The sequence below is a fragment of the Symphalangus syndactylus genome, chromosome 19, assembly GCF_028878055.3.
Source record: "Symphalangus syndactylus isolate Jambi chromosome 19, NHGRI_mSymSyn1-v2.1_pri, whole genome shotgun sequence".
NCBI classification, from domain to species: domain Eukaryota; kingdom Metazoa; phylum Chordata; class Mammalia; order Primates; family Hylobatidae; genus Symphalangus; species Symphalangus syndactylus.
In genome coordinates this window covers 45,109,694-45,135,985 of record NC_072434.2, presented here as the reverse complement: position 1 = coordinate 45,135,985, position 26,292 = coordinate 45,109,694, and the positions used below count along the sequence as shown (strand labels likewise).

General features: G+C 40.7%; 1 protein-coding gene across 2 annotated transcripts in view; it reads left to right on the top strand.

Moving 5' to 3' along the window:
• The first annotated feature begins 15,303 nt into the window (after positions 1–15,303).
• LOC134731891 (kinase suppressor of Ras 1-like) overlaps positions 15,304–26,292 on the top strand; it is a 56,365-nt gene continuing 45,376 nt past the window's right edge. Inside the window, exons 1-2 of one of the 2 annotated variants that reach the window (XM_063613331.1) lie at positions 15,304–15,942; positions 16,241–17,289. In XM_063613331.1, coding sequence (XP_063469401.1) covers positions 15,767–15,942; positions 16,241–16,301 — 237 coding nt within the window. In that variant the 5' untranslated portion in view covers positions 15,304–15,766 and the 3' untranslated portion in view covers positions 16,302–17,289. Of the gene's footprint in view, positions 15,943–16,240; positions 17,290–26,292 lie in introns of those variants that run through there. The other variant, XM_063613332.1, reaches the window with a different exon arrangement.

Genomic DNA, 26,292 nt, shown 5'->3' with positions numbered 1-26,292 from the left:
TTTTCCTTAAAGTTTTCCAAATTTGTGTGTTATTTGGGAAATAATTTCAAGGTTCATTTACTTATTTATTAAAATTCTGCCATTTATTATGTACATATACACGGATAATTAGGCCTTTGGGAAACACTGTTCTGTATTGTATGGTATGTACTCTTTCATATGCAGCCAAAAAGCTGGGAAATCTACAAATTTTCTTTCTTTACACTTGTCAATATTCAAGGAGTTCCAAGTCATAACATTTTCAGATCTAAAATATCTCACACTCGTTAGACCTCTTCCTCTCCTTATGCCCTCCTACAGAGCCCAGCACTACACTGTCATCTCTGCTCTTGATTTAGTTTCCTGGCTGATCTCCCAGAACTCTTGTTCTCATCCTACATTCATCTATTCCTTTCATGAGAATAATTTTCATGTACCCAAATCAAAAGTGAAATAATGGCACTCCGCTGAACAAAAACCTTACGTGTTTCTTTTGGAGAAAATGAAAAAATATCAGAAGAACAGAGTTTCTTCACATGGCCTTAACATACTTTATTGAGAATTAAGCAACCTATCCTTCAATTACATGAATCCTCTTACTGTTGCTGGAATGCAACTTGTATTTTTAGCAAAATTTTGTGATCTAAATTCATTATTGCCTTTTTCTGCCTAGCAAATCTCTGCTTCTTTTTGTAGAATTAGATATTTCACATATTTGCACTTAGTCCAAATTAATTTTGATTAAAGCCTTCCAAATTTTTGTTACTTGAAAAATGATTTCAACATTTCTTTACTGTTTTATAAAATTCCTCCAATTATTATGCACATAGAAATGAATAATTAGGCTTTGGAAAGCACTATATTGTAAGGTATGCACTCTCTCATATGTACACACACGCATATATACACACATTCATGTTACTGTGTGTCAATGCCATAATACCTACTGAAAATAGATAAAAACTATGTATTTTAGTGTGAATATTGGTAGACAAACAAATGTTTAATCAACAACCTTATGGGCAAGCAGAATATAGAAAAATAAAAGAAGGGGAAATTTGGATATAAACATTTTTAAACCTTTTTACAGTTTGTTACTATTAAGTTTAAAGGTAGGCTTTATGAAGCTAAGCCAAATAATATCTTCATATTCCAGCCCTTCCTCACTCTCCACCTTTCCCATTCTCAAAGTTAATTCTCCATTCATACCAAACCAAATTTATGTTTGTTGCATCAACTGTTGAAATATACTTTCCACTCTTCTTCCCCTGGTTAATTTTATTCCTCTTTCAAGAATCTGCCTAGGCATCACCTCTTCTTGAAAATCCTTCTCGTTGTCATTCTAGATTTAGTGCTTATTCTCTGTATTCCTGCAGTACACACTGTATCCCATTGGACTAATTGCCCCATTGGCAAAACACTAATGTGTCTTTCTCTCTCAGAAGAGCTCCTTCAGACCAAGCCTGCATCATTTTCACCTTGGTAACCTGAGAACCTGATACTGGTCCTGAAAGAATGTTTGTTGACTTTTTCCACAACGTAGTCTGCTAAGCTACAATCTTCCATTAAAACCTCTCCATAAGAGCTGCTCAGAAGTCTCTGTTCTCACTAAACCCTCAATAGCAGAAACAACCCAGAAGAAGCTGCTTCACTACATTTTCTCCTGCTATAGTACCCTTAGATAATTCCCACTAAGATTTATTATTTTAGTAGATTCAAAATTCTCCCCAATAAAACATTTTTTATATACTACATTTACTTCTGGATAAATACAAAAATAATTTAAACTTTTTTAAGACTCAAAGCACAAAATGAAAACAGGTTAGGCAGACGCATAATAAATAATCTATTAATAACATTGTTCATAACAAAATTTTGTCTTTAAATTATGCATTCATGAAGGTATAATTAATTAGTTTTGAAGTGCACAAAAGCATTTTTAATAAGAACAATTAGAGATGGGGGGTGGAGCCAAGATGGCCGAATAGGAACAGCTCTGGTCTCCAGCTCCCAGCCCGAGTGACACAGAAGACTGGTGATTTCTGCATCTCTGCTTGAGGTACCTGTTTCATCTCACTAGGGAGTGCCAAACAGTGGGTGCAGGACAGTCGGTGAAGCGCACTGTGCGCGAGCCGAAGCAGGGCGAGGCACTGCCTCACTCAGGAAGCACAAGGGGTCAGGGAGTTCACTTTCCTAGTCAAAGAAAGGGGTAACAGACGGCACCTGGAAAATCGGGTCAGTCCCACCCTCATACTGCGCTTTCCCAATGGGCCTGGAAAATGGCACACTAGGAGATTGTATCCCGCACCTGGCTCGGAGGGTCCTATGCCCACGGAGTCTCGCTGATTGCTAGCACAGCTGTCTGAGATCAAGCTGCAAGGCGGCAGCGAGGCTGGGGGAGGGGCGCCCGCCATTGCCCAGGCTTGCTTAGGTAAACAAAGCAGCCAGGAAGCTCGAACTGGGTGGAGCCCACCACAGCTCAAGGAGGCCTGTCTGCCTCTGTAGGCTCCACCTCTGGGGGCAGGGCACAGACAAACAAAAAGTCAGCAGGAATCGCCAGAGACTTAAACGTCCCTGTCTGACTGACAGCTTTGAAGAGAGTAGTGGTTCTCCCAGCACGCAGCTGGAGATCTGAGAACGGACAGACTGCCTCCTAAAGTGCATCCCTCACCCCTGAGCAGCCTAACTGGGAGGCACCCCCCGAGTAGGGAAAGACTGACACCTCACTGGGCCGGGTACTCCTCTGAGACAAAACTTCCAGAGGAACTATCAGACAGCTGAATTTGTGGTCTCACGAAAATCCGCTGTTCTGCAGCCACCGCTGCTGACACCCAGCCAAACAGGGTCTGGAGTGGACCTCTAGTAAACTCCAACAGACCTGCAGCTGAGGGTCCTGTCTGGTAGAAGGAAAACTAACAAACAGAAAGGACATCCACACCAAAAACCCATCTGTACATCACCATCATCAAAGCCCAAAAGTAGATAAAACCGCAAAGATGGGGAAAAAGCAGAGCAGAAAAACTGGAAACTCTAAAAAGCAGAGCACCTCTCCTCCTCCAAAGGAACGCAGTTCCTCACCAGCAATGGAACAAAGCTGGATGGAGGATGACTTTCATGAGTTGAGAGAAGAAGGCTTCAGACGATCAGACTACTCTGAGCTATGGGAGGAAATTCAAAACAATAGCAAAGAAGTTAAAAACTTTGAAAAAAAATTAGAAGAATGGATAACTAGAATAACCAATGGAGAGAAGGGCTTAAAGGAGATGATGGAGCTGAAAGCCAAGTTTTGAGAACTACGTGAAGATTGCAGAAGCCTCAGTAGCAGATGCGATCAACTGGAAGAAAGGGTATCGCTGATGGAAGATGAAATGAATGAAATGAAGTGAGAAGGGAAGTCTAGAGAAAAAAGAATAAAAAGAAATGAACAAAGACTCCAAGAAATTTGGGACTACGTGAAACGACCAAACCTACGTCTGATTGGTGTACCTGAAAAGGACGGGGAGAATGGAACCAAGTTGGAAAACACTCTGCAAGATATTATCCAGGAGAACTTCCCCAATCTAGCAAGGCAGGCCAGCATTCAGATTCAGGAAATACAGAGAACGCCACAAACATACTCCTCGAGAAGAGCAACTCCAAGACACATAATTGTCAGATTCACCAAAGTTGAAATGAAGGAAAAAATGTTAAGGGCTGCCAGAGAGAAAGGTCGGGTTACCCACAAAGGGAAGCCCATCAGACTAACAGCTGATCTCTCGGCAGAAACTCTACAAGCCAGAAGAGAGTGGGGGCCGATATTCAACATTCTTAAAGAAAAGAATTTTCAACCCAGAATTTCCTATCCAGCCAAACTAAGCTTCATAAGTGAAGGAGAAATAAAATACTTTACAGACAAGCAAACACTGAGTGATTTTGTCACCACGAGGCCTGCCCTAAAAGAGCTCCTGAAGGAAGCACTAAACATGGAAAGGAACAACCGGTACCAGCCACTGCAAAAACATGCCAAATTGTAAAGACCATTGAGGCTAGGAAGAAACTGCATCAACTAATGAGCAAAATAACCAACTAACATCATAATGACAGGATCAGATTCACACATAAGAATATTAACGTTAAATGTAAATGGGCTAAATGCTCCAATTAAAAGACACAGAGTGGCAAACTGGAAAAGGAGTCAGGACCCATCAGTGTGCTGTATTCAGGAAACCCATCTCACGTGCAGACACACACATAGACTCAAAATAAAGGGATGGAGGAAGATCTATCAAGCAAATGGAAAACAAAAAAAGGCAGGGGTTGCAATCCTAGTCTCTGATAAAATAGACTTTAAACCAACAAAGATCAAAAGAGACAAGGAAGGCCATTACATAATGGTCAAGGGATCAATTCAACAAGAAGAGCTAACTATCCTAAATATATATGCACCCAACACAGGAGCACCCAGATTCATAAAGCAAGTCCTGAGTGACCTACAAAGGGACTTAAACTCCCACACAATAATAATGGGAGATTTTAACACCCCACTGTCAACATTAGACAGATCATAGAGACAGAAAGTTAACAAGGATATCCAGGAATTGAACTCACCTCTAAACAAAGTGGACCTAATAGACATCTACAGAACTCTCCACCCCAAATCAACAGAATATACATTTTTTTCAGCACCACACCACACCTATTCCAAAATTGACCACACAGTTGGAAGTAAAGCTCTCCTCAGCAAATGTAAAAGAACAGAATTTATAACAAACTGTCTCTCAGACCACAGTGCAATCAAACTAGAACTCAGGATTAAGAAACTCACTCAAAACCGCTCAACTACATGGAAACTGAACAACCTGCTCCTGAATGACTATTGGGTACATAAAGAAATGAAGGCAGAAATAAAGATGTTCTTTGAAACCAACGAGAACAAAGACACAACATACCAGAATCTCTGGGACACATTCAAAGCAGTGTGTAGAGGGAAATTTATAGCACTAAATGCCCACAAGAGAAAGCAGGAAAGATCCAAAATTGACACCCTAACATCACAATTAAAAGAACTAGAAAAGCAAGAGCAAACACATTCAAAAGCTAGCAAAGGCTAGAAATAACTGAAATCAGAGCAGAACTGAAGGAAATAGAGACACAAAAAACCCTTCAAAAAATTAATGAATCCAAGAGCTAGTTTTTTGAGAAGATCAACAAAATTGATAGACTGCTAGCAAGACTAATAAAGAAGAAAAGAGAGAAGAATCAAATAGATGCAATTAAAAATGAAAAAGGGGATATCACCACCGCCCACAGAAATACAATCTACCATCAGAGAATACTACAAACACCTCTATGCAAATAAACTAGAAAATCTAGAAGAAATGGATAAATTCCTCGACAAACACACCCTCCCAAGACTAAATCAGGAAGAAGTCGAATCTCTGAATAGACCAATAACAGGTTCTGAAATTGTGGCAATAATCAATAGCTTACCAACCAAAAAGAGTCTAGGACCTGATGGATTCACAGCTGAATTCTACCAGAGGTACAAGAAAGAACTGGTACTATTCCTTCTGAAACTGTTCCAATCGATACAAAAAGAGGGAATCCTCCCTAACACATTTTATGAAGCCAGCATCGTCCTGATACCAAAGCCAGGCAGAGACACAACCAAAAAAGAGAATTTTAGACCAATATCCTTGATGAACATTGATGCAAAAATCCTCAATAAAATACTGGCAAACCCAATCCAGCAGCACATCAAAAAGCTTATCCACCATGATCAAGTGGGCTTCAACCCTGGGATGCAAGGCTGTTTCAACATATGCAAATCAATAAATGTAATCCAGCATATAAACAGAACCAAAGACAAAAACCACGATTATCTCAATAGATGCAGAAAAGGCTTTTGACAAAATTCAACAACCCTTCATGCTAAAAACTCTCAATAAATTAGGTATTGATGGGACGTATCTCAAAATAATAAGAGCTATCTACGACAAACCCACAGCCAATATCATACTGAATGGGCAAAAACTGGAAGCATTCCCTCTGAAAACTGGCACAAGACAGGGATGCCCTCTCTCACCGCTCCTATTCAACATAGTGCTGGAAGTTCCGGCCAGAGAAATCAGGCAGGAGAAGGAAATAAAGGGTATTCAATTAGGAAAAGAGGAAGTCAAACTGTCCTTGTTTGCAGATGACATGATTGTATATCTAGAAAATCCCATTGTCTCAGCCCAAAATCTCCTTAAGCTGATTAGCAACTTCAGCAAAGTCTCAGGATACAAAATTAATGTACAAAAATCACAAGCATTCTTGTACACCAATCACAGACAAACAGAGAGCCAAATCATGAGTGAACTCCCATTCACAATTGCTTCAGAGAGAATCAAATACCTAGGAATCCAACTTACAAGGGATGTGAAGGACCTCTTCAAGGAGAATTACAAACCACTGCTCAATGAAATAAAAGAGGATACAAACAAATAGAAGAACATTCCATGCTCATGGGTTGGAAGAATCAATATAGTGAAAATGGCCATACTGCCCAAAGTAATTTATAGATTCAATGCCATCCCCATTAAGCTACCAATGACTTTCTTCACAGAATTGGAAAAAACTACTTTTAAGTTCATATGGAACCAAAAAAGAGCCCGCATTGCCAAGTCAATCCTAAGCCAAAAGAACAAAGCTGGAGGCATCACGCTACCTGACTTCAAACTATACTACAAGGCTACAGTAACCAAAACAGCATGGTACTGGTACCACAACAGAGATATAGATCAATGGAACAGAACAGAGCCCTCAGAAATGATGCCACATATCTACAACTATCTGATCTTTGACAAACCTGACAAAAACAAGAAATGGGGAAAGGATTCCCTATTTAATAAATGGTGCTGGGAAAACTGGCTAGCCATATGTAGAAAGCTGCAACTGGATCCCTTCCTTACACCTTATACAAAAATTAATTCAAGATGGATTAAAGACTTAAATGTTAGACCTAAATCCATTAAAATCCTACAAGAAAACCTAGGCAATACCATTCAGGACATAGGCGTGGGCAAGGACTTCATGTCTAAAACACCAAAAGCAATGGCAACAAAAGCCAAAATTGACAAATGGGATCTAATTAAACTCAAGAGCTTCTGCACAGCAAAAGAAACTACCATCAGAGTGAACAGGCAACCTACAGAATGGGAGAAAATTTTTGCAACCTACTCATCTGACAAAGGGCTAATATCCAGAATCTACAATGAACTCAAACAAATTTACAAGAAAACAACAAACAACCCCATCAAAAAGTGGGCAAAGGACATGAACAGACACTTCTCAAAAGAAGACATTTATGCAGCCAAAAAACACATGAAAAAATGCTCATCATCACTGGCCATCAGAGAAATGCAAATCAAAACCACAGTGAGATACCACCTCACACCAGTTAGAATGGCCATCATTAAAAAAGCAGGAAACAACAGGTGCTGGAGAGGATGTGGAGAAATAGGAACACTTTTACACTGTTGGTGGGACTGTAAACTAGTTCAACCATTGTGGAAGTCAGTGTGGCGATTCCTCAGGGATCTAGAACTAGAAATATCATTTGACCCAGCCATCCCATTACTGGGTATATACCCAAAGGAGTATAAATCATGCTGCTATAAAGACACATGCACATGTATGTTTATTGCGGCACTATTCACAATAGCAAAGAGTTGGAACCAACCCAAATGTCCAAAAACAATAGACTGGATTAAGAAAATGTGGCACATATACACCATGGAATACTATGCAGCCATAAAAAATGATGAGTTCATGTCCTTTGTAGGGACATGGATGAAACTGGAAACCATCATTCTCAGTAAACTATCGCAAGGACAAGAAACCAAACACCGCATGTTCTCACTCATAGGTGGGAATTGAACAATGAGAACTCATGGACACAGGAAGGGGAACATCACATTCCGGGGACTGTTGTGGGGTAGGGGGAGGGGGTAGGGACAGCATTAGGAGATATACCTAATGCTAAATGACGAGTTAATGGGTGCAGGAAATCAACATGGCACATGGATACATATATAACAAACCTGCACATTGTGCACATGTACCCTAAAACCTAAAGTATAAAAAAAAAAAAGAACAATTATATTTAGAATTGTCTTGAAAAGAAAGTAATTTGGATATAATAGCCAACTATATATTATGTATGAAAATATCCAAATGTAAATCAAAGGGAAGATTAGAAAGCAATTTGGGGGATGGGGAGATTGTACCCTATGGTCTGTGGATCATCTGTCTGCCACAGGAAAGTCAGGTGAGCTGCTGATAACTGTACCTTGGAAATGGACCTCCTTAATCTATTTAATTTCATCCTTGACTGTCCTGGTTAAATCACAAGTTCATTGTTTGTCATGCCTAAAGTTTCTAGCCTGTTAGGCCTATACTCATTTTCCATATCCAATTTGTTGTAAAGGACAGGATATGAATACCAATAACTGAATGTTCAGTGTGGCTTATTTCTGCAAACTTGTCATAATGCTAAAAATAAGCCATATATTTACAAATATTCATATGCGATAGACGGGATTTAAAATCCAAAGAGAAGAATTAAAAAGACAAATAATGACTGATCTCACAGATACTAAACCTGTGATATTCTATTTTCATTGTAGCCTGAATTTTGAGAGCATGTTACAGACAGGTCAGACAAAGGCTTTTGAAAATCTAGGATTTTCCAAATATTTATTGAGGGTTTCAGCCAGGGAGTGACAGTCATGGTGGAGCATGGGATCTACTCGGGGTTAGAAGGGAAGCAAGCACATGAGTGAGTGACAGTGAAAAAGGTGATACTGAAAGAGGACTGGAGGCTCTGATGAAGCATGGCATAGAGGGGAAGCTAGAGCCCATGATAATTGAGTTGAAGTGATTGGGAGATGAGTGCTAGAAACTGCAAGTGAGGGAGTACACAGGGTGTACCCTGATGGCATCAGCCGGGCAAGGGTTTTGAAAGTAGAGGAGGAGAAATGGCTCAGAAAGTAACTGAATGAAAAGAGGGCACCCACAGTCCCTCCTGGCCTTCCCAGGATGTTTCTCCCTACATCTCCCAGAGCAGTTCTGTCTCTTGCCAGGTTGCCTGAAAAAGGCCACGACAACTTGGGTGGCTTCACTTTTAGGCCGAATCAGGCCATTTTTCAACTTTGTTTCTCCTTACAGCCTGATCCACAGCCTGGCTCTGACTGCACTGCACAGGTGCTAGTTATGTGTCTTCTAGAACAAGCACCTACGGGCACATGGGAGTCAGATCCCTAGACAGAAGGCCTGGTTTCTTCTCCTGTAAACTGCATTCCCTCCCTCATTTGTTTATTCAAACATGTGTTAAGCACTACTGCATGCCAGGCCTATTTGCTTAATTTTCTTTACCTCTCTCAGCCACCCTGAGGGGAGGGATTATTTTTTATTAATTTTCATTTTTATTTTGTAGAGACAGGGTCTCACCATGTTGTCCAGGGTTGTCTCGAACTCCTGGGCTCAAGTAATGTTGGCAGGATTGTTACGCTTATTTTTACAAATGAGGAAATGAAAGCTCAGAGAGCTGAAAAACTTTGCCAAGGTCATATTGGGTCTATCTGAGTCCAAGGGGACTCACTATCCAGATAGGGAAAGAATCAGGTAGGGAAATAATAAAACATAAGTCGTTGTGCAAAGTTTTAAGGGAACATGGAAGTTAGAGAGATTACTCCTGTTATGGGAAAAGAGGTGGGGTGCATGTGAGTTAGACTTCCAGGATCAGTAGAAATTGACATAGGGAGCTGGAGAGGAAGGACGGCAGGCAGAAGTGATAGCCTGAGCAAAGACATGGTGACATGAAACTCCGTGGTGTGACCTAGATTGTTGAGTTAAAGGCAGAGACAAGATTGTCTATAGGTCTGGGGTTCATGGACAGCCTCAAGGAGGTGGCCCACAAACCCCTAGACATTTGATCTCATTTGTGGGTTTCTTTTTTTTTTTTCTGGAGAGAGGATTTTTATTTTCATCAGTTCTTCACACTGGGACATTCACTCAAAACAGCCTTGGGTAGCAGATAAGCTTGGAGACGTCAGCAGAGCCCGGGAACACAGGATCTTGTAGCCCTGGTTCAAGAATTCATCTTTCACTCTGAGGCCAACAGGGAACCCATGGTGTTTTCTAGCTGGGAGAAAGCACCTGGCTTAAGCACTCTTTCTAGCCTTAGGAAGACAACACAGTTTACTGTGAGCTGAAATAGATGGAAAGTCCTTTTATAAACTACAACACGACCTACTGTTTACCGCCGTATCCCTAGAGTCAGGCACAGTGCTGAGCACATATTGGGGGTTCAGTAGATATTTGTTGAATGAATGAATGAATGAATGAATGTTCACAGGTGTACATCGTAACAATAAAATGAATCTATATTTCCAGGGTGGCTCCATGCATTTCTTGACTGATTTAACTGAAGGTGAAATCCATGAACCCCAAGCTCCCCATGTACAGCTTCAGGCTCTAACAGAAACCTACCAAGTCCTGAGATGATGCTAGGAGTGGCGGGGCAGGGGTGGGTAGGGGAGAGTGGGTTTGGCACCTGAGGGTGTGGCCACACCTGGCTGCAGGATGGGGCTCTTCCCAAAGTTCCCTTTGAGGTCTTTGGAGGAGTGGAGGCTACACAGTCAGGATGGCTGGAATTCTTCTTTTCTTCCTTCGACATTCAATCCATCGGCTTGTCCTGTTGACTCTGTCTCCAAAACATGTCCTCTATCCCCTCTATTTCCTCCATCTCATCCACTCTCACCCAGTTCCTGCTCCCCACCTGGCCTGGGACACTGCAGCTGTCTCAAAACCAGAGCCATGGCTGTGCCCTTGCCTCCCTACCATCGGCTCTCCATATGGCAGCCTGAGGGATCTTTAAAACTCTCCATCTGCAAAGAACGTGGCTTTCTTAGAGTACTGTGCTTCTAAAAATTTAATATATTTTTGGGTCACGTGGGAATTTTGCTAAGATGCAGTTTGTGACTCAGTTATCTGTGGTTGGGCTCAAGACTGTGTTTCTAATAAGCTCCCAGGCCGTGCAGTTGCTGCTGCTCCTGGACCGCATTAGGAGTAACAAAGGCTTGGAGAAAAATCCAAACTTCCTTTCCACGTCCCACTTTATCCGGCCCCTGCATAGCTCTCCCACATCATCTCCAGCCATTGCTCCTCTCCCTCATCTTGCTATGGCTCCTCTGTCGTTCACTGTGTTCCTGGAGTATGCCAAGCTGCTCCTACCTCAGGGCCTTTGCACACGATGTTCCACTGCCTGGAGTGCTACTTTCCTGGAACATTCCACATGGCTTGCTTTTCTTTATTTACATCTTAGTTCAATGGTGAGATAGTAATTCTCTGTCCACTTCACCTAGTGAAGTACCTTAGCCACCAGAGACTCTTGGCTATTTGCTTTTTTTCTTCTTCCGCACAGCACTTGTGATTCTCAGTTTATTTTGGTAATATATTTGTTGGCATTCATTTCCTGTCCTTCCCTTCCTGTATGTTCCACAGGGATAAGGACTCGGCTTCGTTTGCTCTGAGCCTACCCCAGAGCCTGGCGCATGGTAAGTGTCCTCTTCATGTTTCATGGGCCTGTGCATGAAAATGCTCCCACTGCTGCTGTTGGTGTTTGGATGCAGACAAGCTGGGAAAAGCAGTGGAGGGACCTGAGACAGAGGAGAGGAAGGAGAGAGTAAGCAAACTGTCTCTACTGGGGTGCCTCAGAAAAAGCCTCAAGAACCTAGAGATGATGCTGAAACTCTGAATCAGCATATAATAGATGAACTCATCTAAGTAGAAGAGATTCATTCTGGAAGGTGGGGAGGAAAGTAATGCATAGTCCAATGAGTTAAGAATTTGGAAGTTTGAGTAGACAAATAGTAAATATTTATCAAATAAATAAATATGCTGAACCCTTATTTTATGACCATTACTTTGTGTTATATAATCTGTTCATCTTCATAAAACATTATCACCATCTTGCAAATAAGAAGCTGTGCTACCAGATTAGGAGATTTGCCTGAGGTCATATAAGACTCGCCAAAGGTCCTACAGCGATTCAGAGACAGAGCTGACTACCCCACTCTCTAAAACAGCTCTATTCAAAGTTGTAAATGCCATATTCCCTGTCCCCTTCCCTGCAGTGCCATACCACCTGTTACCACTGACACACTGTGCATTTATCTGCTTATCTGTTTCTTCTCACCACAGTATGAATTCCCTAAGGGTAAGAATCTTCATTTTGTTCGCTACTCTTTTCCAGAGCCCAGAAGAGGGCCTGCCATGTAAGTGGCACTTCATGAATGCTTATTGAATGTTAAAAGGATGAATGAAGGGATTATTTAAAAATCCTTATTTTGGCCAGGTGCCATGGCTCATGCCTGTAATCCTAGCACTTCTGGGAGAGTGAGGCCAAGAAAAGGAGTTTGAGACAAGTCTAGACAACATAGCAAGACCCTGTCACTACAAAAAATTTACAAATTAGTCAGATGCGGTGGCAGCCACCTGTAGTCCCAGCTACTCAGGAGGCTGAGGCAGGAGGATGGCTTGAGCCCAGGAGTTTGAGGCTGCAGTGAGCTTTCTCGTGCCACTGCACTCGAACCTGGGCAACAGAGCAAGACCCTGTCTCTTAAAAACAAAAAACAAAAACAAAAAAGTTTCTCCACCTCTAAGGGGCAGTTCTGTAAACTTGTGGCTGACGGATGACTCAAATCCAGGCAAGAAGGCTGGAGGCCATCTATGAGGAAGGAAAGCTGTGGCCTGCTGAATGCTTTGGATAATGACAGGGAAGATTGTATCCACAGAGGAGAGACTTGCTGCATGGAACCTGGCGGGAGAGTAACCAGGGAGCTGGCATTTGTCCAGTCTCACGCTCTGACATCACACTGTGGTGACATGGGTGGGCATGAATGCCACAGGCTGGCAGTGGCTCTTCTCAGGATGTGGCTTCCCACATAAAGTGGCCCTAGAGGGAGAATGTGATGACCAGGCCCCAGTGGCAATAACAAGTTCAATGTAAGTGCATAACATTACCAGAACATTTCTTGTGAGCCAGGCATGGTAGTTCATGCCTATAATCCCAGCACTTCAGGAGGCTAAAGGGGAAGGATTGCTTGGGCCCAAGAGGTTGACACTAGCAGCCTGGGTAATGTAGAGAGACTCTATTTCTTAAAAAAAAAAAAAAAGTTAAAGTTAGCTGGGCATGGTGGCACACTCCTGTAGTCCCAGCTACATGGGAAGCTGAGGTGGGAGGATTGCCTGAGTCTGCGAGGTCGAGGCTGCACTGAGCCATGATCATGCTACTGTACTCCAGCCTGAGTGACAGAGCAAGATCCCGTTTCAAAGAAAAAAAATCTTTAGTGAATTGCATTAGAATGAGTGAGTCATTCAAACCTGGCAGCTCTGGCTGCTGGACAAAGGCTCTGAACCAGCCAGGCTGGGTTGTGGATAGTCCCTTGAGATAGTTCTCTGCCCATTGACCTTCCTCTGTACCTAGGCTTCTCAAGGTATAGACTTGAGACTGGGCTCAGACTAACCACATCAATACCACCTGAGAACTTGATAGAAATGAAAATTCTCCTGCCCTGTCCTCTGATCTACAAAATTAGAAACTATAGAGGTGAGGTCCATGGTTCTGGGAATTAACAAGCCCTCCAGGTGATTCTGATGCGTGTTCAAGTTTGAGAACCACAACCGGTTTCCCTTTCATAATAGTTACTACTTTGCAAGGAGTTGGGTGGGGTTAAGGTAACAGGTTGAGAAATTCATAATATCGTGCAGGGGGTCTTTTTATGAGTTGAGTGAGGACTGGATCAGTGACTCTCAATGGGAAAGGTCAGGGGTTAGGGAGAAACCTCCTTGCATTTGGAAAATCTCGAGAAGGGGTTAATTTGCAAAAACAAATTTTAAGGTTATAGTTTTGCTTTCTAGACCTGACTTTTAAAAATTTATTATTATTATTTTTTTTAGAGACAGGGTCTTGCCTTTTGCCCAGGCTGGTCTCGAACTCCTGGGTTTAAGTGATCCTTCCCCCTTGGCCTCTCAAAGTGCTGGGATTACAGGCGTGAGCCATGTTGCCCAGCCCTTAATTTATTTCGAAGACTGGTGTAATATAAACATTAAAGAAGGTGTAATATAAACTGCCACCCAGTATTGTTTCAGTGTCTATAATGTTTGGATCCCACTTCCTGTCCAATTCTCATCCTCAAACACAAAAACAAAACCAAAAAAACAACTATCTACACACACACACACACCCTCGGCTGGCCTGAGAGGTAAAAGAAACATCCTGTAGGACCTGCGGAAAGAGCTCCTGAGGCAAGTTGGAGCCTTTATTGTGTGCCACACACTGTATCTGGCACTGTAAAGAGAGTACAATAGCCAGTGGCTTCTGCAGTCAAGCAGCTTGCAAGAGAAAATTCAGAGGGGAGACATTTTTTCTGGTTGACAGATGTTGAAAGTATGAAGGTGTGGGAGCTTTGATCAGAGACTTGGTTTTTCAGTTTTGCCAGATAATAGAACACATGGGGTGAACTAATGGGAGAGGAGGAGGAACAGATGGGCGGAGGCTTGATTCTGGGTTAGGAGGCACAGAAAGGCACAGAGGACTACCAGTCCTTAGCAGTACTGTACTGCTCCACAACCACTACTTGGGTTCAGGGCCACTTTCAGATCTGAGGTTAGATAGTAAGAATTGCTAACATTTATCCAGCGACCACATGTGCCAGTAATCAATCTAGGTGCTGACATGTATTAACTCATTCTTCATAGGAACCCTATGAAAGAGTTATTTGTTGAGGAGACTTGGGCATTCACAGGAAATCAATCGAACGTGTCCAAAGTCTCCCCCTAGACAGTGGTGGATTCAGAATTCGAGTCCTGGCCACTTGCTCCGAGGCCACCGACAATTCAGTGTGCTGTCCCCCGTGTCTGGGCTGGCTTGGTGGGTTGGGAATGGCGGAGGAATGGGACACTTATTTTGGTAGGCAAATGTGGTTCAGAAGAAAGCTCTTCCTCTTTCTCCAAGCCTGAGCAATCTTTTTGGCGCAGGCAGTCCAGAGCAGAGCGCTTTGTGAGCCAGCTACAGGAGAAGTGCTGTATGCCCCTTCCCACTAGATGACAGCCCCTAAAACCACATACAAATCCTGGAACCTCCCTGGTCCCCATCTTCCGGGGCTGGGCCGCAGCTGAGGAACTGCGGGACGCACACCCGCCGGGCGTCCAGGGGGCGCCACCCCATCCGGGGGTCGCGGGAAGCTCCTAGGCCGGGTGGGGGGCGGAGGCAGAAGGGGAGACGCTGCTCCCCCAATTCTCGGCGCCCCGAGAAGGAGCTGGCGGGGAGCAGCCTCACCCGGGGCTCCCAGGGCCCGCCCTCACCCCCCGCATCGCCACGGCCGACCACCAGGAGGGGAGGGGAGAGGAGGGTTGGGAGGGCGGCGCGTGCGCGGTCCGGGGCCCCCGGGGAGTGGGGGGGGCGCGGCGGCAGGTGCGCGGCGTGGACTACAAGTCCTAGCAGGCCAGGCCGCCCTGACCCGGCCCCCGCCGCCGCCTAAAGGCTACGGGAGCCGCAGCCGTCGGGTGGCCGCGGCTTTCGCTTTGCCGCCGCGGCTGGGAGGGCGGGAGCGGCAGACTCGGCGGCCGGCTCTACCGGCGTCCCGGCTCGGGCAGCGCCGAGGGGCGCTCCTGGTCCGGTTCTCTCGGCTCGGGGGTTCCTTGCCGAGGCGCACGCTCCCTGGGCTCCCCGCCTCGGCCGTCGCGGCCCCGATGCGGAGGCATGGATAGAGCGGCGCTGCGCGCGGCGGCCATAAGAGAGAAGAAGGAGGGCGGTGGCGGGGATGATGCGGCCGCCGCGGAGGGAGGCGCAGGGTCCGCGGCCAGGCGGGCTCTGCAGCAGCGCGGGAAGCTCCAGAAGCTCATGGACATCTCCAGCAGGAGATACGGACCCTGGAGGTAAGGGGGTCGGGGACCCGGGCTGGGCTCGAGGAGCGGCCTGGACACCTCTCTCTGGGCCCCAGTTCACTCTTGGTGGAGTTGCATCCTTGAGCCCGCGTCGCCCCTTGGAGGCTTCCCCTCCCTCCTGCACTCGCTGATGCGGCAGCGGGAGGACCCGGGCCAGCCCTCACCTTGGGCAGGATTTGTGGGGCGGTGGGTGGTGGGAACTGGGATGGAGGTTCGAGGGGCCCCTGGGCGAGGTGGGCTGCGCGCCGACATTCTTTTCCCCCCTTCTCCGCCCCCACCCCATTTCCAGTTTGCGGGGCCGCAGGACTCGTTGTCCCAGTGAGTCACAAGCTGGACTTTTCCCCGTGTGACTTAGCCGAGCACCCGTGGGCCGGGATGACGGAGGAGGTTCCCCTGAAGCGTGATCGCAGGCCTGCCGTCCCCTGTTCCCCTCACGCCCCAGACGCCGTCCTGTCCCTGCCTTTCCTCTTCTCCCAGGTCTTGTCTGCTGCCTTTTCGAAAAGTGTTGCTGAAACTGCATTTTTGCTATTCGGGCGTTTGGTGCTTTGCTTTCATGTTGCCACGGAGGCTTGCTGCTTAAAATGTATTAATAATTATCCGCTGACTCCCCCTGCTTCCCCGCAAAGACTGGATTTTGGCTTAGGAAAGATTATGCTGGGAAGCAAGCCTTTGGTGGGAAGATGACACTGTTTAAGGGGTTCTTTTGGAGACAGTCTGGAGTGTAAAGAAGAAATAAGATATGCAGGCCTTCCTCTCTCAAATTATAGCTGGGAAGTATTAGAAGGATTTGGAAAAACCAGCCCGAGGGTTGTTGGGGCACCCTGTCCATACACAAATGAGGGCAACTAGTGGATTCCGAATGTGATTCTGGCCAGGGATGGGGCGGTGAAACATCAGACCAGTTAATAGATGCCTCGTCTTGAAGAAGGAACTTCTCACCATCTTGCCCTGTCACATCTGGCCTCCTGCAGGTCTGGGGATGTTTTGTTTTATTAGATCCTCAATTTCTCTTCCCCCTAAGCCCTCCTCCCGCCCCTTATTGCTAATTGCCTCTGCCAGGTGTCATAAGGCCCTCTGTGATTGTGGTAATTATTACAAGACCAATCCTTCCTCCAGGCATGCCACGAGCCTGAATCCTTGTTTGATCCCAAATTCTCTGGGGTGACTCTCCCTCAGTTTTATTTTCCTAAAAGCTATAAAACCACAGGACATTGGACGAATACACTCAGTGCTGGGTATTATTGTTTTTTATTACAGTTGGCTAAAGCTGTACTGACCAAGGCTTTGCTTAAAAAACAAACAAAACCCCCTACAACCGGCCTTTCTGCATGCATGCTGCAGTTTTCCAAGAAACTGATTTTTTTTCTGAGACGGAGTCTCGCTCTGTCGCCCAGGCTGGAGTGCAGTGGCGCAATCTCGGCTCACTGCAAGCTCCGCCTCCCGGGTTCACGCCATTCTCCTGCCTCAGTCTCTCCGAGTAGCTGGGACTACAGGCGCCCGCCACCAGGCCCGGCTAATTTTTTTTGTATTTTTAGTAGAGACGGGGTTTCACCGTGGTCTCGATCTCCTGACCTCGTGATCTGCCTGCCTCGGCCTCCCAAAGTGCTGGGATTACAAGCGTGAGCCACCGCGCCCGGCCTGAGAGAAACTGATTTTTTGAACACAGCTGAGTGTGTTTGCCCAGCAAAGTTCAGTTTTTAAGCTGACACAATAGGGGGCCTGTGAGGCTCAGTTCTGGGAGGAGGGGTCGCTGTCCGCCAGAGTGTGCTAGTTGGACTTTGGTGTTGCTGGGCTTGGAGAATGCTCTCTGTGTTGGCCTCTGTGGGATTGCCCCCACGTTGCTCTGAAGTGCTTCTGGCTCCCAGAGTGTATATATAGGAGAACCACTTGCTGTGCATTCTCTGGAATGGCCTTTTGTCCTACCCTAACTTCCAGAGTCCCTCATTTTGATGGCAGTGTGGTGTTCATGACACCCCAGAGCATCCAGCTATTTAAGTCTTGGAGCTGGCTTATTCAGTGGCTTCTCTCCTGAGTGTTTGTTTAGATGATCATTCCTGGCAGCAGATAACCCATCCGAAGGCCCACGGGGATTTGCAGCTCCCTGTTCTTCCCACCCTGATGTGGATTCGGGTTCACTCCACTTCCTGAAAAGGCAGGGCCTGGGCTGTTTTTGGGGATGGGAATTTAGACCCCTGGAGCGAGTTCCATGGGGCTGCCACCAGTTAGTTTGGATGAGTCACTTCATCCCGGAGGCCTCAGCCTCCTCACCTGCAAAACAAGGAGGCTGGAGTGGATCTCTGAGGGCTCTGGAAGCTCGAAATTCTCTAGGTTAGAGAAGGAGACTTGGTTGGGTGAAATCAAATGTTTGTGATTGTTTTTATACTACCCTTGTTTAAGAATAACCCTCTTTAAGAATGGGTATAAAATCCAGATTTACTGAACCCATAGCATAGGGGTTAAGTTTATTATAAGAATCTTTGCCATAGGAGCAGCCTGGTGATGAGACGAGACGATGAGATGATGAGATGAAAAATGATGAGATGAAATAATGAGATGAAATGAAATGATAAAATGAAATAATGAATGAAATGAAATGATGAAATGAAATAATGAAATAATGAAATTGAAATGAGAAGAGATGAGATGAGATGAAATGATGAGATGAAATGAGATGAAATGATTAGAGGAAATGAAATGAAATGATGGGATGAAATGAGATGAAATGATGAGATGAAATGAAATGAGATAATGAGATGAAACGAAATGAAATAATAAGATGAAATAAAATAATGAGATGAAATGAAATAATGAAATGAAATTGAAATTAGATGAGATGAAATGATGAGATGAAATGAAATGATGAGATGAGATGAGGTGAGACGAAATGAGATGAAATGATGAGATGAAATGAAATGATGAGACGAAATGATGAGACGAAATGATCAGATGAAAAATGAGATGAAATGAGATGAAATGATGAAGTAAAATGAGATGAAGTGAAATGAAATGAAATGATGAAATGAAATGATTAAATGAAATGAAATTGAAATGATATGAGATGAGATGAAGTGATGAGATGAAATGATGAGATGAGATGAAATGATGAGATGAAATGAGTTGAAATGATGAGATGACAACATTTAGTAATTCTTACAACATTTAGTAAGAATACTTAGAAAACTTGGACACTGTATCAGCCGTTTCCTAGATACTAATTTACTGATGGCCAAATGATGAAATTGAAATGAGATGAGATGAAATGATGAGGTGATGAGATGAGATGAAATGATGACATGAAATGATGAGATGAAATGAAATGAGATGAAATGAAATGATGTAATGAGATGAAATGAAATGATGAAATTGAAATGAAATTGAAATGAGGTGAGATGAAATGATGAGATGAAATAAGATGAAATGATGAAATGATGAGATCAGATAAAATGAGATGAGATGAAATGATGAGATGAACTGAAATGAGATGAAATGAGATAAAATGAAATGAAATAGTGAAAAGAAATTGAGATGAGATGAAATGATGAAATGAAATGATGAGATGTAATGATGAGATGAAACAATGAAATGATAAGATGAGATGCAATGATGAGATGAAATAAGGTGAAATGATGAGATGAAATGATGAGATGTGATGAGATGAGATGAAATGATGAGATGAACTGAAATGAACTGAAATGAAATGAAATAATGAAATGAAATAATGAAATTGAAGTGAGATGAGATGAAATGATGAGATGAAATGAAGTGATGAGATGAAAAATGATGAGATCAAAAATGATGAGATCAAGAGTGGGATGAAATGATGAGATTAAATGATGAGACGAAATGAAATGAGATGAAATGAAATGACATAATTAAATGAAATCATGAAATGAAATAATGAAATGGGATGAAATGAAATGAAATAATGAAATGATGAAATAATGAAATGGAAATGAGATGAGGTGAGATGAGACGAGATGAGATGAAATGATGAGATGAAATGATGCCCTGTCACCTGTGTGTCTATTCATTTTCCCAACCAACAAAAATTGTAATTCAATAATTTTAATTTTATTATTTAAGAATATTTTAAGAGTTGAAGGAAAAATAATATATGTACATTATGGGTTACAATCTAAGTATAAATAATAAATAAATATATTAAAACATGTCTTGTAAAGAATATGTTTTGGAATCGAACATACCATGCTCTTGTGATGACAGTTATTTCATGCTGGTTGTCACAATTTTACATGAAAAACTAATGAAAAAGTGTTTTTAACTGTTTCTAAAAATAAGTTTCCAAAACAGTTTTATATTCAAAATGTGAAAAAGATGTCTTTGTGTTCCTTAATCTGATGAGATTTTCACACTCTGCACATAATTGTTAGATTTTTATTGTGTTGATAAATTGATAGCAAATAAAAATGTTATTACCCCTTTAATTAGGATTTTTAGGTGATACAGGCAAAATGGAAGGCAAGTTTATATAACTTTGTCTAAATGAACTTTCTAAGTGCCTGAGTATTAAAAGATAGCTTGTCTATAAATCACAATGTATATATTACTATATGACCTAGGACCAATCAAAACTGTTATCTCTGATAACATTGTATTCTGCCCAATATAAAATAGATATAATAATACCTCTTACACTTAAATCCAGGCATTATCATTTGAATAACTTAAGAATATGCAGCAAAGGTGCTTTTAAAAATACAAGCTAGTGATTGTACTAAATTTGTAAATCACATAGGATAGTGGGTCATTTTTAAGAATATTAATTATTTCAATCTATAAACATGGATGTCTTTCCTTTTTTATGTGTTCTTTAATTTCTTTCATTAATATTTGTCATTTTTGTTGTAGAAATCTTTTATTTCCTTGGTTAAATTTATTTCTAAGTACATTTTTGTAGCTATTGTAAAAGGAATTGCTTTCTTAATTTCTTGTTTCAGCTAGTTTACTATCGGTATATAGAAATGCTACTGATTTTCGTATGTTGATTTATATCCTGCAACTTTATTGATTTCATTTATCACCCTAAGAAGCTTTTGGTAGTCTTATTTTTTTCTGTGTATAAGATCACATTGTCTTTAAACAGGGACAATTTGACTGTCTCCTTTCCAATTCAGATGTCCTTTATTTCTTTCTCTAACCTAATTGTCCTGGCTAAGACTTTCACTATGTGAAATATGATTGGTGAAAATGGGCATCCTTTTCTTGTTTAAGTAACATCTTTTTCTTGTTCACAGTAAAATCTTTCACCTTTTCCACATTCAGTATGATCTTAGCTGTAGGTTTGTCCTTTATGTCCTTCTGTGTTAAGGCATATATTTTCTATACTAAATTGTTGAGAGGTTTTTTGTCATATAAGAATATTTAATTTTGCCAAACGCTTTTATTATGTTTATTAATTTAATCATTTGGTTTTCAGTATATATCCAAAGGAAAGAAAATCAGTGTATCAAAGAGTTACCTGCATCCCCCATGTTTATTACAGCACTATTCACAATAGCCAAGATATGGAATCCGCATAAGTATCCATCAACAGATGAATGGATAAAGAAATGTGACATACATATATAATGGAATATTATTTAGTCATAATAAAAACAAAATCCTGTTATTTGTGGCAACAAGAATGCAACTTGAGGGCATTGTGTTAGGTGAGATAAGCCTGGCATAGAAAAATAAACACCACATAACTACATGTTCTCACTTATGTATGGAAGCTAAAAATATTTAATCTTGTAGAAGTAGATAGTAGAGTTTTGGTTACCATATCCTGGAAAGAGTAGGAGAAAGAAGAGTATAAGAAAAATGTGGTTAGTACATACAAAATTACAGCTGGAGAGAAGGAAGAAGTTCTAGTTTTCTACAGCACTGTCGGGTGACTGTAGTTAACGGGAATTTATTGTGTGTTTTCAAATAACTAGAATAAAAGATTTTGAATATTCTCACTGAAAAGAAATAATAAATGATTTAGGTAATGGATATGATAATGACTCTGACTTGATCTTTACATTGCATAAATATATCAAAATATCACTCTGTACCCCATAACATGTACATTTATTATATGTCAAAATAAATTTAAAAGAGAAAAAATGAGGTAAAGGTAAAGGTACAAAATTTGATTACTTTTTCTTCTATAAAACCTAAGAGTCAGTACCAAGAAGAGTCAATTTATTAGTTTTCTAAAATAAAAAAAATCAAAATGACCAAAAAAGAGCAATATCCAAGAAAAGATTGAAAATGAAAAACAACATTTAGTAAGAATACTTAGAAAACTTGGGCACTGTATCAGCCGTTTCCTAGATACTAATTTACTGACGGCCATTTAAATAGAATTTTATTCCATCTAATTCATTTATACTCCCAGAGTTCGAAATTATGTTTTACCTACAATAAATGAGATAACACGTGTAAATTATATGGTACTCTGCCTAACACACGCTAATAACTCAATACATGTTAGCAATAAACTTTCAGTATAGTAGTCATAGTACTAATTTCTCACATTGCAATTTCCTTCAGAGACATTAATACAACCTTTCTAATGACTCCTTGTTCATCAAGATACCTCTTCAAATTATTCTATTTGTTTCCTTCAGTGTATTAGCTGTGTATACCGATAACTACACTTTTTTTTTTTTTTTGAGACGGAATCTCATTCTGTTACTGACGCTGGAGTGAGGTGGCATGATCCCGGTTCACTGCAACCTCCACCTCCCAGGTTCAAGCGATTCTCCTGTCTCAGCCCCCCAAGTAGCTAGGATGACAGGTGCACACCACCATGCCTGGCTAGTTTTTGTATTTTTAGTAGAGTCAGGGTTTCACCCTGTTCAGGCTGGCCTTGAACTCCTGATCTCAGGTGATCTACCCACTTTGGCCTCCCAAAGTGCTGGGATTACAGGCGTAAGCCACCGCACCCAGCCTGATATTGCATTCTTGGATTTTGAACACTGAATATCTTTTTGAAAGATTACACCTCTTTACCTCCTTGTGCTTCAGAAATTATTTTCCTTCAAGTGTTCTAAGAGTCTAATGAAGAATGAAGGTCATGTTTTATCACTTTTGTCCTTAAAGATTTCAGACATGCTGAAACTGATTGAAATATCATTTGCTACCAGATAGATTAATTACCTCTAGTTGTAGGAGTGGATACAACTTTAATGGTATATTTTGGGTTATTGTCTTATTTTTGATGTAGTATTCTATAAATAATTTATTAAACCTGGCAACCTTGGGTGAGCATAGATTTTTCAACTTTGGTGTTATATTGTGTTTGCTTTTAAAAACTGCTTTTGAGGCCGGGTATGGTGACTCTTGCCAGTAATCCCAGCACTTTGGGAGGCCACGGTGGGTGGATTACCTCAGGTCAGGAGTTCGAGACCAGAGTGGTCAACATGGCAAAACAACATCTCTACTAAAAACACAAAATTAGCCAGGCATGGTGGTGCATGCTTGTAGTCCTAACTACTCGGGAGGCTGAGGCAAGAGAATCACCTGAACCTGGGAGGTGAAGGTTGCTAGGTTGCTGTGAACCAAGATCGCACCATTGCACTCCATCCTGGGTAAAAAGAGCAAAACTGTCTCAAAAAAAGAAAAAAAAAACACCAAAAACTGCTTTTGAGTAGAGTTGTAAATACGATTTTTTTTGAAAAAAGAAATTATCAAGTGCATAAGTTCATAATAGAAAAACCAATAAAATTTCAGGCACAAGTTAGTACTAAAAAAATTATGTTGAATATTCTCTAATACAACATACTTTTTCCCTTCATGAACAATTTGTGTTTTACTGAGAAGACTCATTGTTTATGGTAGACATTAGACTACAGATGAATATGTACTTTAAACACTGTCAGTTGCTTTCTTAATTTTATATCTGATGCTTTATGCTTCTGTTTATTTTCATTTTTTCCAATGTCTACATTCTAGTAAATTTGAATATTTTAATCCAAGTTTATATACTATTTAATATTTCTTTTATAGTTTAGTATTTTTAAGACTCAAAAAGGTTTACAGAAAGAAGAAAAAGAGATCAGCATGTTATTAATCATTTAAAGATCATTTAAAAATCTTTGACCTTTATATTTTAATGAATAAAATGTTAGTAGTTATTGGCATAAAATAATTTATGTCTTTTGGACTTAGCATCCAGCATTTCTTTTTTAATAAAGAAAATAATTATTCTCTTGCAATATACTATGTTTATCTGGGTTTTGAAAAATGAGTTTTCCGAATATGAGAAAGCCATTTACATTGTTAAATCTACAAAGGCAAATGGAATGGTACTAAATTATTTAAATAATGTTTAGATAGTGGCCTTTATAACATTGTTTCTATACTTCCTACAGAGTTGGGGATATGCAATCCTAGAATATTTCTAGGAGCTAACCCTTTAGATTGATGAACGAAACAAAACTTTTAAATAAAATTAAACTTTCAAATTATCCAGGTAATGAGCCTGACTTTTAATACAATGGATATGGAGCATAATGAATTATCCCCTTCTCATTGGGTAATAATTTCTCATTCTTAACTTATAATACTCAAAATATCCTTTAATTTTTAATTTTTGATTAGTCATATCATTATCCTTAGGTATTTTATCTTCTATCTTAAATTCTAAAATAATTTCGAAACAGGAAAAAGTATTCTTTATTACCGTATGTATTAAACATTACGGTTTTCAAATTTAAATGCAAATGTATCTTTTCATTGCTTCTTGATGATGCCCTTCACCCTACCCATATTGTCACTACCAAGTGGTAATTACTTTTCAGGTTCACATACTTGTTCTTTAGAAAAATTTTCTCTGTGCCTTATAGAGAATATGATTGTTGGCATTCAAAAGCCAGTGAAGTATACATTATTAGCCTGTTGCCTAACTCATATATTTAAGAAACTACACTAATTACCCACATACTCATGTTTTTATTTCCTCATTATTTCTGGAGAAAACAAATATTGCTAACATGATGTTTGTAAGAGAGTAAAAAAAGTCTTTTCTTGAAAAGTGCTGTCATTGTAGTATTAACTTATAGTATCAACTTCTTTATAAACTCCTTATACACTTTTTATTCTGAGAGAAATAAAAAAGCTAAAAGTGAAATGACTTTGTTTACTCTCCATATTATAAGCCACCCAACTTGGTAATTTAGGGTCTTTATAGTTAGGGTAAGTTGTGTCATACCGAGGTAACAAAATAAAAAGTATTTTGCCTCTTTGGGCCTTTCCTTATTCAGTAATACTGTCAGTTTGGCTTTTTTTGTAGGTCAACTTACTGACCTTAGTATTCTGAAATAATCTGTTTACTATCTTTTGATAAGCATTTAAAATATTAGATTTATTGTTACTCTTCTGCCTTTATTGGGCTGGAAGAATAATTGTTTCTCTCACTCCACAAAAGCCAAGTTGCAGAGAAAAACACATAGACATTCTACTGCAAAGCAAAGAAACTTGACTATTTTCTGCAATTTTAAAGTGTACATTGAATGAATTAAACAATCTGTTTATTTTCTTTTTTTGCTCACTGGCAAATATTAATAACATCAAGTGTGTTATTATAATGTTATCTAGGTAAAACTCTCAAAAAGTTTTCATAATTACCATTTTTAAATATATAAATAGTTGACCTAATGTTAATTTTTATTGTCTGAGACCATGTCTGTTATTTCACTCTTTAAATTCAGTTAGTAATGTAGAACCTAGCACTTGGTAGATACTCAAAAATTATTTGCTGAATAAAAAAAGGTTAAACATGTAATATATACAAAATATACTGGAAAAAATGCACCAAACAATTTTGTTACACCAGTTTAATGTAGAATATTGCCTTTAAAAGTTAATATAGTTTTCAAGTGTCTGCAATGACTTTGTAATATTTGTGCACATATAAAATAATATTTCCAAAAATGTAATCCAGTGAGGAAATATACTTTCTAAATTCTAGATTTATAATTTAGGGTTTAAATTATAAAATCATTAAATAAGATGCAAATGAAATATAGTCAAATATCCCCTTGGAAAAAAATTAAGTGGCCTCTAAAGTGACGTGTTCATATATATAATTTTACAATCACCCTCAGTTTGCTTTTCCTCTAGCGTTAGAACAGATCCTTGTTGTTTATTTGCTTTACATCAAAGGTAGATGTTTTTGTTCCTTTAAGGACATATTTAAAAATAAATGTAAATGGTTTACAATAGAATCGTATTTAATGATCAGCACATAAGACATGAGGCCATCTGAAGTAAATGCAGAACCAAATCTGTCATTCATCACACTCAATCACATATGTTTATTGATAAAATGCTAAGTGGAAAAACCTGAAT